The sequence below is a fragment of the Macaca nemestrina genome, chromosome 4 (assembly GCF_043159975.1).
Source record: "Macaca nemestrina isolate mMacNem1 chromosome 4, mMacNem.hap1, whole genome shotgun sequence".
Classification (NCBI taxonomy): Eukaryota; Metazoa; Chordata; class Mammalia; order Primates; family Cercopithecidae; genus Macaca; species Macaca nemestrina.
In genome coordinates, this window is record NC_092128.1 from 3,681,009 (window position 1) to 3,698,478 (window position 17,470).

Sequence of the window (17,470 nt, forward strand, 5' to 3'; positions counted from 1 at the left end):
TGGCCCTGCTGGTACATTAATATGGACTTCTGGTCTCCTGACCTGTGAATAAATTTCTGTTGTTTTAATATATCCAGTGTGTGGTGTACTTAGATGTACAGATTCTATCTTTTATCTATATATTTGTTTATGAATTTGGCAATTTTAAGCCATTATTTCCTCAAATTTTTTTTCTGTCAATTTCTTGCTCTTGTGGGTCTCCTATGTGTATATAAGTACACTTGGTGGTGTCCCATAGGTCTTTTAGACTCTGTTCATTTTTACATATTGTTTTATCATTCTGCTCTTCCAACGGGATCATCTCAATTGACCTTCAAGTTTGCTGATTCTTCTGCTTGCTCAAATCTGCTATTGATCCTCTCTAAAGAGCTTACTTTAGCTACTGTACTTTTGAGTTCTAGAAGTTGTTTCCTTCTAATAATTTCTTTATTAATATTCTCTACTTCTTCATATATCACTCTCCAGATTTCCTTTAGTTTTTTGGTTCACAGTTTCCTAAAGCACTTTAAGCGTATTTAAGAAGGTTAAAGCATCTGTCTAGTAAATCCAATGTCTGGGTATCCTTGTGGGTGGTTTCTATTTCTTTTTTTTGAGACGGAGTCTCGCTCTGTCGCCCAGGCTGGAGTGCAGTGGCCGGATCTCAGCTCACTGCAAGCTCCGCCTCCCGGGTTTACGCCATTCTCCTGCCTCAGCCTCCCGAGTAGCTGGGACTACAGGCGCCCGCCACCTCGCCCGGCTAGTTTTTTGTATTTTTAGTAGAGACGGGGTTTCACCGGGTTAGCCAGGATGGTCTCGATCTCCTGACCTCGTGATTTGCCCGTCTCGGCCTCCCAAAGTGCTGGGATTACAGGCTTGAGCCACCGCGCCCGGCCTCTATTTCTTTTTCTCCTATGAATGTGCCATACTTTCAGGCTTCTTTGTATACAATGTAATATTTTATTTACTATTTACTATTTAAAACTGGATATTTTGTACATTGCAATGTAGTAACTCTAGAAACCAGATTCTTCCCCAGAGTTGCTGCTGTTACACAATGAAGGTTGCTGTCCATCTGTTTAATGGCTTTTTAAAACTACTATTTATTATATTCCTTCTTAAGTGTGGTCACTGAAGTCTCTCTTCTGTTATCTCCCTAATCAACTAGTGACCTGGTAGATTTCCTTAAATGCCTGCATCCAATAAAAAGGAAAAATGAACAAAGCCGAAAGAGAAACTGCTTCAGCGGAGGGGGATGAAAATAACAGAGAGAACCTCTGTACCAGCTCATCAGTGATGAAAACCAATGTTAGGTTCCAAAGTTCCAAAACGGTTGCTCCCAACAGTTCTTGCCAGGTCAATAGTTGTTCCACTGGAAGGACCGGCATCTGGCATTTCCCACTTGACTATCTTCTGTCACATCACAGACTGGCAGAGCGGATTAAAAACAAACAAACAGCCAGGTGCGGTGGCTCTCGCCTATAATCCCAGCACTTTGGGAGGCCAACGCCGGTGGATCACGAGGTCAGGAGTTTGAGACCAACCTGACCAAGATGGTGAAACCCCGTCTCTACTAAAAATATAAAAATTAGCCAGGCTTGGTGGCGCGTGCCTATAAACCCAGCTACTCCGGAGGTTGAGGCAGGAGAATCGCTTGAACCCGGGAGGCAGAGGTTGCAATGGGCTGAGATCACACCACTGCACTCCAGCCTGGGCAACAGAGTGAGACTCCGTCTCAAAAAAAAAATCCAACTATATGCTGCCTATTAGAGACTCACTTTAGACCCAAAGACACTAATAAATTGAAAGTGAAATGATGGAAAAAGATATTTCATGCAAATAGTAACCAAAAGGCAACTGGCAGTTACACTAGTATCAGATAAAATAGATTTTTAAATTCAAAATTGTTTCAAAAAGAAAGAATACTGTATACCAACCAAAGGGTCAATTCATCAAGATATAACAATTATAAACATATATGCACTGAAACAGAACACCAAAATTCATGTAGCAAATGCTGACAAAAATGAAGGGAGAAAGAGACTGCTCTACATTAATACTTATCGAGAATTCAACACCCTACTCTCAACCAATATGAAATCCAAGTAAAAGATTAATAAGGATACAGAGGACTCAAATACTATAAATCAATTAGAACTAACAAATACAGGGTACTTGGACCAATAAGCGCAAAATATACATTATTTTTAAATGTACAGGATGCACTGTCCCTGATACATGTTAGGCCAGAAAATAGTTCTAATCAATTTAAAAACATCAAAAGTCATGCTTCATGAAAACAAGGAGCATTCTCTATCCATGAAAACATAACCAAAGTCCCAATATTTTATAAGCTAAAAATTTGGCTTGTGGCTTTTTTCTCATTAAGACACAGCGAAGGAAATAGTACTTAATCACAATCATCCATGGCAGCCATTGCTAATTAATTAGAGCATCCACTGGGTACAGTGGCTGGAGCCTGTTGCCCTAGCTACTTCGGAGCCTAAGAAGGGAGGACTGCTTGAGGTCAGAAATTTGAAGCTGTAGTGTGCCATGCTCATGCCTGTGCATGGCCACTGCACTCCAGCCTGGCCAAAATAGTGAGACCAAAACAAGAAAAAAGGAGGAAAAAAACCAGCATCCAATTCCGCTGAAATGAGAACATCTTTTTGCCAGGTTAGCTAATAGCAATCACCTAACCTTGTAGCAAGTACATAATCTCTGGCCTCCTCACTGATTTTTGATTCTGGGCTCTTTCTGCTTTTTAAAGTTCCCACTAATTCTGACGGACAGCTAGGGTTAGGAATCCCTGTGTTCATCTCACACTGTGCGTCAGTGCAGGACCTCCGGAAGGAAATTTAACTGCCATCGTGCTACACAGCACTTTCTGGAAATTTCAGAGTTAAATCCACAAAAGCCAAAATTAGAGGCCAGGATCATCAAAAATAATTAAAGTATTTTCCCAAAGGAGAGACACCATAAAGGAAAGTGGCTGTTGAAATCATTCTAAAATCGGAGAATGCAAGATAAGCAGAAAATATGAATAGAACTGAAGGGTCGTGAAACCTGTATCCTTCACTCAACAACTATTTCTTGACCACGTAATATATGCCAGGCATTGTTCTAGACACCTGACATACCAAAAAAAAAAAAAATCTTCACCCTGTGTAGGTTACATTCTAGTAAGAAAAGACAAACAGTAATCCCAATAAATTAATACATGGTACGTAACTTAAGGCCTTTATTGGAAAAGACTAGAGCAGGAGGGTAAAGAAGACGGGAAATGAGGTAAGAGTCAGCTGGTACAAACTGGGCTGACTATAATTTTAAAGAGAATAGAGTAAAACTTAAGAAACAAACCAGTATTACATGTTAATGCGACATATTTTAATGACAAAAAGTCTATAAAACAAATATTTTTTACAGTTTTCCAAAACTCTTTAACATCTGACTTTATAGAAAACAGCTGAATTCTATCTGCTTCTGCATTCAATCTCCTGTGATATATATATATTTTTTCCTGAGACAAGTCTCATTCGATATATTTTTTGACTGAAATACATGAAAGAAATCCGACTCCAAATAGATACATAGTTGTAAAAAGAAGTACTTTGTCTTTTCAAACAATTTCAGATATTCTTCTTTGATACTACACTAATAATCAAAAAGTGGCCATTTCTTAAAGATCGGCTGCAATGCAGAATCTGAAGCCACAGCAATGAATATTTCATACCCTCTTATGTTAAAGAACAAGCATGTCTTGCACTGTTATTGGACCTTTAACCATGGTTTTGTGCCACTATGCAGTGGTCATTTTGAAAACACTGGTTCCCTGATTCATGTAGTACTCCAAATGCTAACACATTTCATTATCCAATATAAAAAATCACACTGGTTAATAACATCACCAATCTCATCAGGAAAGTCTTCAAGTGCTGGGAAGTTCTCAACCTCACAGTATCAAATACAAGTATTCCAAAATTCTCATTTTTGTCTGAAAACTTACATGTTATCATTGGCAACAAATAACGTACACTGTTTTACTAGAAGTGACAGGCTCACTTCATTTTCAAGAATCTATCTGCCAAGCACAAAAATCTGAATAACCACAGTCTGTCAATTGTCCTTTCAAGTAAAAATGATATTCTACAGAAGAAATAAGAAAAGCCAGCGCACCTCACTATTAAGTTGAACAAGTACCTTTTTTTATTTTTCTTTTTTTTTTTAAGAGACGGGGTCTTGCAATGTTACCCAGACTGGACTGAACTCCTGGATTCAAGTGATCTTCCTGCCTCAGCCTCCAAGTCGCTGAGAACACAGGTGCACACTACCCTGCCAGCTGGACAGGCATTTTTCCTGAAGACAACTGTTATACTTCATGACGAAACAGAAGTCCTTTATGCGTATGTTTCCTATTTGTCACAAATATTTTTTAAATGCACTCTAGGATCAAGATTTAATTAAATACTTGCCACTGCCTTAACGTTAAACCACCAGAGAATGTACCCACCATTACTTTTGCAACACTGATGCAAATGTCAGCATGGTAAAAAAAGGCAAACTGCCTTAATACCATTATGAAAATAGTTTGACTTCACAGACACTCTGAAACAGTCTTGGGGACTCCCAAGACTTTGAGAAATACTGTTCATCATTGAGTGAACAAAGGTAGTATGTACAAGGATGTTCATCAAGAAGTGTTCTATTAATAGGAAAAAGTAGAAATAAACCAAATGCCCAACAAAAAAAGCCAGAGCAGAGAGGTCAAATAAAAGTACAAGCATGTAGTTACACATTAGGCAGTAATAAGAATTTTAAAGTCAAACTATGTTTCCTGACATGAAAAAATACCCCCAATAATATAATGGAGGGGATCATACAATATGGTATGGCCATTGTGTATGTAAAATATATGTGTACACGTGTGCCCAGGATATAAGCCAAACTGCTATAATGGTAGTTATCTCTTCACAAAGAATTAATTATGGATTTATGGTCCTCTTTATTCTTCCTTAAACTTTTAAAACACTCATTTATTAACGTAATAGCTTGATTATCTATACTAGACTAATACATGATCATTATGAAATATTATTGCAATACCTAAAAGTACAAAGATATTAAAATCATCCCAAATTTCTCTGATAAAAACAATTGTACAACTAGGAGAACATCACCACCAATGTTTATCCGTGCACACAGGTGAACACATAATGTGTGGACAAATAAAATTATTAAAACAGGACAACATATAATATTTTTAATGAAGTATTAAATTTCACATTATGTAAATTTAACAGCAAAAAAGCAAACGAATTTAAATTAACGGAATGACTGAAATTTGAGTAAAGATTCCAAAACAAAGAATACATACAAAGTGATGACGGATGGGGAAATCAAGTCTGGTTTGACACACTAGGTAATAACTGAGATGAAGGCTCACAATGACTATATTTTTGTCAAGTAGATGGGCATTCCAGGGAAATAACAGCACAGAGGCTAAGAAGTGCTCACGAGCCTAGAGCACAGCGAGGAGTTCAGGTAAGTTGACATACTCATTGACAGAAGTAGTCAGAAAGAAAAGGTGGTAAAGATTTGGGGCATCACTAGAAAAGCAACGTGAGAAAGCTATACTTCATATGCAACACAACCCCAGTTTAGAAAGGGTAATCTAGTAGCAAGAAGCAAGAACTAACTAATCGCTAAAACATAAACAATGGTAAAACAAAATAAAAACCAACCATTAAGGGAAAAAAAATGTGGTGAGCATCGCAGCGCAGAAACAGAGGGGAGAATAAGACAAATTCATGAACTAGAAACTGTCAATTTAGAAATTCCAAGGCATGTTGACTGACTGAAAATAACAAGGAAGGAGAAGTCAATGAAAACATCAGCATTTTGAAACTGGAATATTAGCTGTGGATTGACGGATACATGTGCTGGTTTGTTTGAGGGTGGGGTAGAAGTTAATTAGTTTGGTTTTTAAAATGCTGCATTTGTATTATTACACTTCACTCAGCCATCTTTTGCAATATTTTTTAAAAGTTTGACTTGCTGACTGTACTAAATTGCACAATCATACTGCAACACCAACAATTCCACTCAATCCTAACACTAATCATCTGGAGTTAGGGCAGGCCCCACAGATTAAGGACTCAGTTTCACAAAGCTGTCCCACTTCAGATGCCAACTGCAACGAGGTGCCCAGGCTACTCACACTTATCCCTGGCTAAAGTCTAGAAATGCTGGGGTTATCACACCTCCACCCATTGCTATTACTATAACAATTCACAGGACTCAAGAAAACACTGTACTTACTATTACAGTTTATTATAAAGGATACAAATGAAGAGCCAGATGAAGAGCAACACAGGGCTAGTCTGAGGGGTCAGGGTGCACCACCCTCCTAGCACGAGGAGGTGCTCACCAACTCAGAAGTTCCCTAAACCCAACGATTACACTGACTAATGGTGATTACAACCAATCTTCAGCCCCTCTCCCCTCGAGGGAGGCTGGGGGTTGAGGCTGAACATTCTAACCCTCTTAACATGGGGTTAGTTTTTCTGACAAGCCCCCACCCCAAAGCTATCTAGGGCCCCCACCCCTGCTATAAGCCATCTCATTAGCATAGAAAAGATAGTAAATTCAAAGGCTTTCCAAAGTTCTGCCCAGGGAACCAGGGCAGAAAAAAATATTCATTTTTTAATCATACCACAGCACCCCCCAAAAGGGCATGTCCACCAGAACCTTAGAATGTGGCCTTATTTAGAAATAGAATCTATGCAGAGGTAATTAGTTAAAACGAAGTCATTCTGGATTAAGACTGGCCCCTAAATCCAAGGACTGGTGTGACAATTCCATTTCTGGGTATACACTCTAAAGAACTAAAAACAGACACTTGAAGACATATTAATATACTCAGGCTCACATTAGTATTACTTACAATACCCAAAAGGTGGAAGCAACTCAAGAGTCTATTGAAGGATATATGATTTAAAAAAAAAAAAAAAGTAGCATAGATACATATTGGAATATTATTTAGCCTTAAAAAGGAAGTTCTGACACATGCTACAACACTGATGAACCCTGAAGACATTGCGCTAAGTGAAATAATGACTCAAAATTTATAGGGCAAGCTAGCACAAGAACCCTGTACAGCCTCTTTGTATTCTTAATATATTCTGAGTCATTTCCCTGTTTTTCTTTAGAATACAGACAAATACTTTTTAAAGTTCCAGTTCATAGCAGTCACACTAAATATAAACCAAGAAGAAATGTGTCCACATTAGTCCAGAACTTTAAAGGAAAAACAGCGTATCCATGAAAGCCAAGGAGTAAAAGATTAACTGAGCAAAACGAAAGAGGTCAATGCCCTCCTTACCTGGAAAATCTCCTTCTAAGGGCTAAACATTGTACAAGACATTCCATTTTAACAGGGGAATCAATTTTCCTTCAAGACTGAAGATATCCACCAAATTTCCATAATTCTCTATCATGCAGCAATTAGACATCTACAGTTACAAACTTTTACTTACCATTCTATTTCTTCTTCTTTTCCAGAATCCTAGACTTGGATCAGACACCATATAGACTATTAGCTTGCGATAGAGTTCTAGCAATTATCTAATCTAAGGGTCAGCAAACCAAAGCCCATGGGCCAAGCAGGGCCTGCCACCTGTTTCTGCCCAAATTTAGCTACCACCCATCTATGTAAATAAGCTTTTAATGGAACATAGCTATTCCAATTTAGGCATATATTGTCTATGTCCATGGCTGCTTTCGAGGTAAATGGCAGAGTTCAGTGCTTCCAACAAAACCCATCTGCCCTGCAAGCCTAAAATATTTACTATTTGACCCTTCACAGAAAAAGTTTGCTGACCTTTGTATCCCAAAAGTTCTCAACTTTCTTTCTCCTCAGTATCACACTCATGTATAGTATGTTCCTAGTTCAAATCACTAGTAGTCAAAATTCCTTATTTTATAGATGAAGAAATCCAGATCCTTTATTTAAATATTAACTAGAAATCAGGTGATGTTCAATAACTTTCTAAGTGAACATATGAGCCTTACAGTATAACTATTAAGTTCTGAGCAGCCAAGCCAAATTTTCAGAAAGCATTCCTATACCATGTTGCTTTAGAAATAATTTGTAGTCACTGTCTTAAAAATCTCTTATGTTGTTACATGGGCCGCAGGACAGGTTCTCCCTAAAATGAACTTTTTGTTTATGAAGTATAGTGCTCATTGGTCATTTGTTTGTCTTTCAACGAACTTTCTTCATTCAGGGTTTAAAAATCAATCATAACAGAAGTCTTGCTTGATACAAGATAGAACCCCTTCTATTACGGGTTATAAAGGCTTGCTCTATCAACCTGGGTAGCCAGGAAGAGACACATGAGCTGAGCTCAGCCTCCTGGATGTTCCCATTATGACTTAAAATCTACAGGAACTGACACTCATTTCTTTTCCCAGGAACCTAGACCCTCTTTTTTTTTTTTTTTTTTTTTTTTTTTTTTTTTGGTAAGACAGAGTTTCCCTCTGTTGCCCAGGCTGGAGTGCAGTAGCGCAATCTTGGCTCACTACAATCTCCACCTCCCAGCCTAGCCATACAGCCTTCTAAATGGCTGAGTTTAAGTGTAAGGGATGAAATGTCAAACAAAGGGGAGAAAATGTTGTTAAAAACTTCTAAAATGAAAAAAGGTCACATAAAAATGATTCGGAATCAGAATGTCCTCAGACTTCTCAAGAACAGATCTGGATGCCAGAAAACACAGCAATACCGCCAAAAATCTTACAAAAAGGAACTCAAACCTAAAATTCTGAACCCAACCAAACCACCAATCAAGTTGTGAAAATTAAAAATTCCTTCAAACTGAGCAGTCTCAGTCTCAAAAAATTTAACTTCAACACACACACTTAAGAAGCTGTGGGTCGGGCGCAGTGGCTCATGCCTGTAATCCTAGCACTTTGGGAGATCGAGGCAGGCAGATCACCTGAGGTCAGGAGTTCCAGACCAGCCTGGTCAACATGGTGAAACCCCGTCTCTACTAAAAATACAAAAATTAGCTGGGTGTGGTATCATGTGCCTGTAATCCCAGCTACTTGGGAGGCTGAGGCAGAAGAATCGCTTGAACCCAACAGGCGGAGGTTGCAGTGAGCCGAGATCACACCACTACTACACTCCAGCCTGCCTGGGAGATAGAGCAAGACTCCATCTCAAAACAAAACAACAACAACAACAAAAAAGAAGCTATGGCACTGCTTAACTCTGTATCAATGTGGAAATCTGAACATAAAGAATAATTTTTCTAGGAAAACTTAAATGATCGCAATTTACTTTTCATCTTATAAAACTAAATAAATCAATAATAATACAGAAAATTGAAAAGATAACTTTTTTAAAGGGAACCAGACCCAAATGGCTCTGGAGAAAAGAGTTCTTCCACAGTCAACAAGAGATTTTTACACTGTCCCAAAAAATTTCACAACTCATTCTAAAAATCAACATACCATAAATAAAAGGACAGCACAAATGTACACAGAAATACCAAGGAAGAAGACAATAAGTCAGTCTCCCTTATGATCACAAATAAATCCTAAAATGAAATCCAACAGTATATTAAAAAGAACAAAATGTGCAGATCAAGATTTTGAACCCCAGAATGCATGCTTAGTTCAGCACTGGAAATCTATCAATACATTACATTAAGAGATTAAAGAACAGGGGAAGAACTCATAATCACAACAGACGCAGAGAAAGCATTTCGCAGCTCAGAGGCAGCAGTGGGGATGGCAGTCAGTGTTTCCAGCGCAGTGATGCTAAAGGGGTCAGTAAGAACCTGCCCTCAAAAAATTGTGATTGTGCATTGTGACCTGTCCGGTGGTTCTCTGAGGAATCAGCTCAGAGATCACCCCCTCAGAACTCTCTCAGGGCTACAGCAGCAACCAGGCAGTGCTTGTCAAAAGCATTTATAGACATCCACTAACCAGGGTCACCTGGGGCAAGGGACGATGGACAAGGTAAGCAACACACAAACTGAAAAGCCTGGGAAAGAAGAGGCTGAGGAGGAAAATATATGAAGGAATGAGAGTGTTGAGGGCTCCCATGTATACTGGGAAATCTGGAAGACAAGACCATGCACACGCTGAAGGCTGGGCACATGCTCAGAAAACAACTCGAAAGAACCCTAGATTTAACCTCTGGCTGATCTTTGCGCTCCGAATATGCAGAAGGTGAGGCTAAGGGGGGGGTGGTAAGTGGCCTGCATGAGCAAGGAAGTAACCTCAGCTACCTGTGAGCACAGGAGTTTTTGTTTGTTTTGTGGTTTGGGTTTTGTTTTATTTGTAGCTCCAGTCACTTGAGGACATCTCCATCAGATCACTGGCTGGGCAATGACACAACACAACGGAGACATCAGTGACCACAAGAGACAAGAAATAGTCTCTTTTCATTTGGCAAGTCATAAAAAACCAGACAACTGAAGCCCACAAGAAGAAACAGCAAACCCAGAAAAGCGGGGACATTGTGACTTCCCAAATTTCCACATCACAGTATTTAAAATGTCCAATTTTCAGTCCCAAAACTGAGGGACTGAAAAAATCAAGTTAACATGATTTAATCAGTTACACAGGTAAATCATGTGGAACTAACATACATTAGGATACAATTATAGATAATTTTTCAGAATCATACAGAAAACATGTCATTCTTTAATTCATTCACCAAGTATTTGTTTAACACATGCTATGTGCCAGGAACATTTGGAATGCATGGCAAAACAGATGGCATTTTTTGTCCTCATGAGGCTTACAGGCTACTGTGGGAGGCAGATTTAAAAAACAAGTAAATAAGTAAAGAAAATTACAAATTTAGATAAACGTTCTGAAGAAAACAAGGGTGCTACAGGTGAAGAAACAGGAAAATATTGAAATTATCCAGTCTAAGGAGCAGAGGAACAAAAATAAACAGAGCCTTAAAAAACAGGGGGACATCATTAAAAGTACCAATCTATGCATTATGGGAGTCCCAAAAGGAGAAAATAGAGTACCAGGAAAAAGAATTGGAGAAAAAAATAAAAAGCTTCCAAATTTGGTGAAAGACATGAACCTACATATTCAAAAAGTTCACCACTCCAAGCAGAATAAATTTGGAGACCCACACCGAGACACATTATGATCACACTATCTAAAGTCAAAGACAAAGAGGATCTTGAATACACCAAGAGAGAAGTGGCATGTCATGTACAAAGGATCCTCCACAAGATTAACAATTTCTCATTAGAAACTATGGAAGCCAGAAGGTGATAGGATGAAATATTTAATATGCTGAAAGATAACAATTGTCAACCAAGAATTACTTATCTGACAAACTGCCATTCAAAAAATTATATCCCCAGGTATGACCTAAGGGACTTTGTCATTAGTACACCTGCCCTACAAGAAATGCTAAAAGTACTCATGGTTGAAATGAGAGAGGCTATTTTTTCCCCACTCCTCAAACTCTCTTGATTGAAGCTAAGAAATTAAGCATGAAAGATTTTCTTGAAGGAAAAAAAAAAAAGAATTAAATGGCTATACACACATAATTATCGTTATGAAAATATCTCATTTATCAGCACTATTAGTGATTAAAATGCTCCAAAAATGTCCTACCAGGTAAATTTTACCTGTTGAAGTACTAAAACTTGTTTCACTTTCACAATTTCGAACAAAAACCTTCTGCACCATGCTTCATACTTTTCCCGCCTTACTACATACTGACACAGTGGAAGGAACACTGAACTAGAAGTCAAAAGACCTAAATTCGAATCTACTTCCCTTTCTTAACAGTTAGGTGGCTGAATGTTTCTGGGCGAGTTTACTCTCAAATGTAAATTAAGATAACTGGTTTAGTATCTAAAGTCTTAACTCATCCCAGCAGTGTATCTTGCTATAAAATTTTACCAGCCTGGGGTTTGAAATACACAAAAGTGGTACTAGATGATGGGTATGTGGGTTCATTATTCTACTACTGGGTGTGTTTGAAATTTTCCATTAAAACTTTTTATTTCTAAGAATCGACTAGAAAACAAAAAATTTACAAGCACCCATTTTTTCACCTCCCCTATAAAATTAGATTCGCTAAGGCCCAAGAATGCTGTTGTAAATCTTAAGCGAGATAATGCACTTACCAGGTTGGAGGCTTTTTACAATTTGTGTACTGATTTTTTATTTTATATTTTACAAGGAAGCACTGGAACTAAGAAGATCTTGAAACTCATTAAACTATTTGTTCCTTCCCCCAAAATGTTTTTGCCTTTATGTTTTTGTTTTCAGTCTCCAATAAATAACAGTTGTCATTCTCTCTGTTATTAGTAAGGATAGCAATTCCATTTCTCTATCCTTACTACTTGACTGCAATACCAAACGACTCCTTTGAAATGTTTCATGGCAGGGCATGGTGGGTCATGTAATAGTTGCACTCTGAGAGGCTGAGGCGGGCAGATCACTTGAACCCGAGTTTAAGACCTGCCTGGGCAATACGGCAAAACCCTGTCTCTACAAAAAATACAAAAATTAGCCAGGCATGGTGGTGCACACCTGCAGTTCCAGCTACTCAGCAGGCTGAAGTGGGAGAATCAACTGAGCCCAGGAGGCCAAGGCTGCAATTAGCCATGATCATACGACTGCACTCGTCTGGGCAACAAAGCAAGACCCTGTCTCAAAAAAAAAAAGTAAAAAATAAGCAAACACTCCTATAGACACTTTGTGGTACCCATTTTGGCTATCCAGATTATGGATAGCCAAAAAAGCCTGTTTATCTGGATTACATTCAGTGATATTACTATTTTACTATCCAGATTATGGATAGCCAAAATCCATTTTATTCAATAAATATTAACCACTTACTATACAGGAGACCAGTGATTTTCAAACTGACAATCTTGAACATTTTGTGGGTTGTGAAATTAATCTAGGTCACAATCAGCATTTTACTGTAATGAAATAGAAAACATTAGAGTGCATGGCATAGTATGGACCAGCATTGTTCATGAATTTTTTTTTAACTTTTATGTATGTACTAAATCACAATGTCAATCACATTTCTGTGGCTGCCATTTTAAAAAGTTTGAAAGCCACTGTGCTAGACAATATGCTAAACTGAGCTGCCAAATAAGCTATCTGTAGCTATCAATAAGGTATTACCAATGTAAATATTTCTCTAAGCTAACATGATTTTAATTAGTTACACAAGTAAGTCACATGGAAATGACTAACATAACTTAGGATATAATTATATTATTTCCTATTTGTAAAGAAAACATTTCATTCTTTAATTCATTCACCAAATGTTTGTTGAACACATGCTATGTGCCAGGAACACGTGGAATGCTGGTAAAACAGGCAGCATTTTTGTCCTCATAAGGTTTACAGGCTACTGTGGGAGGCAGATTTAAAAACCAAGTAAAAATGAAGAAAATTACAAATTGAGATAAACATTCTGAAGAAAACAAGGGTGCTACAGAATGAAGAGAAGATAGGCACAAGAGCAAGAGACAGACATTCCTCAGAAAGAATGAATTCTCAAGGAAAGCCTCCCTTAAGAGCATGAGACCCACTGGATCAGGAGTCAGCCCTGGCAAGAGCGGGGACAGGAACAGTCCAAGATGAACTTCCAGGATAAGGGAAACAATCACACAACATGCTGATGGGGTAAGCAGGGACTAAGTCATACAGAACTCACAAACCTCGGCAAGGAGTTTGGTTTGAATCGAAGAGCAAAGGAAACTCTGGCACTTGTGACAAAATGGAAGGAAAAACTCCAAAGCATCGTGAATAAAGCCTACTTATTCTTCTAAAACAGCAATTCTCAAAACTTCTGACCTCAAAATTATTGAAGACCCAAAAAAGCCTGTTTATCTGGATTACACTCAGTGATATTACTAATTTAGAAATTAAAAATGAGAAACGTAAAGGAATACACAAGCACATATTCCATTAGCCATCAGCATAACGTCCTCACATATTATTCAGCCTCTAGAAAAAAAACAAATAACACCTTAGTCTTTCTAATGAAAAGAGTGTTGACCCAAGAGTTTCCAGATTACACTGGGAATGCTATAAAACAAGTAATTCCGACTCCCAGAAAGACAGGTGAGCTATATATTTTAAAATTTTAATTAGAAAGTCTCAGACATAGCACGCAAACATGTATTTAAACTGAAAGAAAAGTGGCATATAACAAATCAAATTGCCAGAAGCAACATTCCTACACTTACTCTTTGTAGTTTTGTTTTTCCATTTTGTGAAGCAAACGTTTTGATAGTTGGGCCAAAATTCCTAAACAGGATGACTGCAACCTAACCATCTGCTAGCATTTACTAAAAAATACTTCTCGAGTATACACTAGACTGGCTTTTCAACGTTGCAATGGTAAGAACTAATCCCAATGCTTTTGTTATCCATATTTTACCATCTTTTCAAAGTTTTCAAAATAATCATTTAAAACGTCACTTTCAAGTATCTCTCCACATATTTTTAAAACCCCCAGTGATATGTAATTTTACCTGAAAGTAGTTTTACCCACAATTTTTTAGAGATAGGTGTTTCATCAATATTGTTCATGCTTGCAAACAAGAGAAACTATCCAAAGGAACTGACTCAATATCTAAACCTTTTGTGTCATGTTTTCACTTTTGCAAGACGCAAATAAAACACTAACAGGTTTTTATTAGACAACAAATAAGTTAATTTAAAACAGGGATTTATTAAGACTATTGCTCAAGAAATCTCTTTCCAAAATGGCCTACTGTCGCACATTCCTTCACACAGGTGAATCTTTTCACCTGTTATGTTTTTGTAATGGGCTTGAAATCAATCTAAATCTGTCAGGATGGCCCCACAATCTTAACCACCCACCCTACAGCGACCTGACCCGCTCTCCCTAAGTGACACTGTCGCGGTGGGGGGACGGGGGGCGCTCTCCTAGCCATAGGACACAAGGCCGGCTTCGGCACTTAATGCCCGCCAACGCCAGAGATAGGCCTGACACTTTAGGCAGCCTTGCAAAGTAGAGGACACACGGAAGTTCACAGGTAAGTACGATCTGCACAGCGGAGAGGAGGAGCGAGCAAGGGATAATGACAATAGGGAGGGAAGGCGGGGGAGAAAACTGAATAGGCCGAACACAAAGACAGTCGGAGCCGGGGAGAGCCTCGTCCTCTCCTAAGCGGGAAGGCCCGCCGGCCAGCACCCCCGCCCACCGCGGCTCAGCCCTGGTCCCCCGAGCCCGGCGGCCTCACGTACCTCCGGCGCCTGCTCCTCCGCTCGCTCCCAGGGCGGCCGCCATGGCACTCGCGGGGCCCGGCCTTCAGCCTCGCCCACCAAGCCAGCTGGTGGGCCAACGTGCCTGGTCCGGGCCCGGGTACTGGTGGCGGAGGACAGGGAAGGGAGGGGGCTGCAGGAGGCAGAGGCGAAGCCGGGCGTTTCGCGGTCCACAGCTGCCCCTTCGCCTCCGCAGGAAGAAAACAACAAACTACCGCAACATGGCCGCGGGCCCGCGCCCGCCGCGGTGCACCCTGGGATGATGGAGGCCGGGAGGCGGGCGGGCGCCGGGGCCTGCCCCCCGCCGAGGCCGTAGCAGCCCCGAGGCCGCCGCCGAGTTTCGGACGGCGCGTGCAACGCCAACACCCGGCAGCCACCTCCGCCCGGCTTCTGAAACCCAAATGTTTGAAGCAGGGCGGGGACGACTGCTGGCCGTAGGTCGATTCCGGGTTCAGTCGTAAGGCGCTTTGCAGCAGTCGGCAAAGCGAAGCTTTACGGCAGCCGGTCTCCCGTTAGGAGTTGAGGACGGAAGGCCCAGCGTACGGTCCCCGGTCAGGGGGAACCTAACTATCGTTTCTGTGCCTGGACAGTAGGAGAGTGGAGTCTGAATGAGCTGCAGTAGTGAACGCCGACGGCTTGTGTTGAGGGCAGGAAAGGCTGCGCACAACTCTGGCAGGTGCTTCTGCGAGCTGGGATGAGCGCCGCCCGCCCCGTACTAACGTGCACGCGCACTCGTGTGACTCCCACAAGCCCCCACTTCCTACGACCCGAGCGGCTCCGGACCCGCGACCCCGGACCCCCGTCCCTTTCCCCGCGCCTGGGTGGGCGGCGGGCAGCGCCGGGCCCTGGTGGGCTCTGCCCCTGCGCTTTGCGGCCCTGAGAACAAGACATGAGCAGGACGGACAGCGCCCCGCACTCGTGTCTGAGTTTGCATTTTTGAGCAGTGAGAAAGGTTAAGAAACGAAGTCCTCATACGTGATGTAAAGGAAGGAGTGCTGGGTAGTCAGACAGCTGTGGACGAAAGGGCTCAGGGGTTTGGGGGTGTGGGGCCCGGGAAGGCGCGTCTGAGTGGTCGCAGTCGGGGAAGGGGGTTAATTGGGCGTAGTGGCACATGTCTGTAATCCCAGCTACTCGGGAGGCTGAGGCACGAGAATCACTTGAACTCAGGAGGCGGAGGTTGCAGTGAGCCAAGATCACACCACTACACACCAGCCTAGGTGACAAGAGTGAAACTCCATTTCTAAATGAAGTACACACCAGCTGCAAACATTGATTCCATATCGATGAATGAGGGGCTTAGGTGAGGCGTGCTGACCCAGCAATGAGACTGGACTGGTAGGCAGGGGCCAGGATTCCGGACTTTGGGACGTTTTTCTGACTCTGTGGGGTCTATTGAAAGATTTTAGGAACAGTTTACATGATAAGATTTGTATTTTTGAAAGGTGACTAATATAACAATGTAGAGGACCCTGCAGTGTGGAGAGGCATGAAACTGAAGGTCCAATGCCGTGAGTTAACCAAGATGTCCATACAGAAGATGCATTGGCGGGTGGGTGAAGAGATGGTAAAAAGGTACGTGTAATAAAATGCTGGCCAGGCGCGGTGGTCACGCCTGTAATCCCAGCACTTTGGGAGACTGAGGCGGGCAGATCACGAGGTCAGGAGATCTAGATCATCCTGGCCAACATGGTGAAACTCTGTCTCTACTAAAAATACAAAAATTAGCTGGGCGTGGTGGCGCCCGCCTGTAGTCCCAGCTACTCGGGAGGCTGAGGCACAAGAATCGCTTGAAACTGGGAAGCGGAGGTTGCAGTGACCCGAAATCACACCACTGCACTCCAGCCTGGCGACAGAGCGAGACTCTGTCTCAAAAAATAAAATAAAAATGCCAATGGTAGAATCATCGTAGCTAAATGAATATTTACAGTAAAATTATTCAATTTTTGTATGTTTGAAATTGTAATTTTTTATCAAAAAATAAACATTCCTGGATTAATAGCTAACGTAAATAATACCTAAAATAAAAATCAGGAACATTTTTAAAAATAATTATTCAACTATGAGAAGTCACTCCCCAAAAAAAATGTTTTGCAAGCAACGCATTGAAAAATGGTCTCTATTAGCACATTAATACATACATACTTAAATGGCTTGAACTCTTTATCACCTTTCATTATTTTTTGAACTGTGG

The 17,470-nt window shown here is 40.6% G+C and overlaps 1 protein-coding gene across 7 annotated transcripts in view; it reads right to left on the bottom strand.

Moving 5' to 3' along the window:
• The window catches only part of LOC105474964 (RNA binding motif protein 33), a 133,904-nt gene extending 118,384 nt beyond the window's left edge, over positions 1 to 15,520 (bottom strand). For 5 of the 7 annotated variants that reach the window (XM_011729909.3, XM_011729908.3, XM_011729913.2 and 2 more), the window contains exon 1: positions 15,262 to 15,442. In XM_011729909.3, coding sequence (XP_011728211.1) covers positions 15,262 to 15,304 — 43 coding nt within the window. In that variant the 5' untranslated portion in view covers positions 15,305 to 15,442. Of the gene's footprint in view, positions 1 to 12,864; positions 14,737 to 15,261 lie in introns of those variants that run through there. The other 2 variants (XM_011729912.3, XM_071094191.1) reach the window with 2 other exon arrangements.
• Positions 15,521 to 17,470: the final 1,950 nt, after the last annotated feature.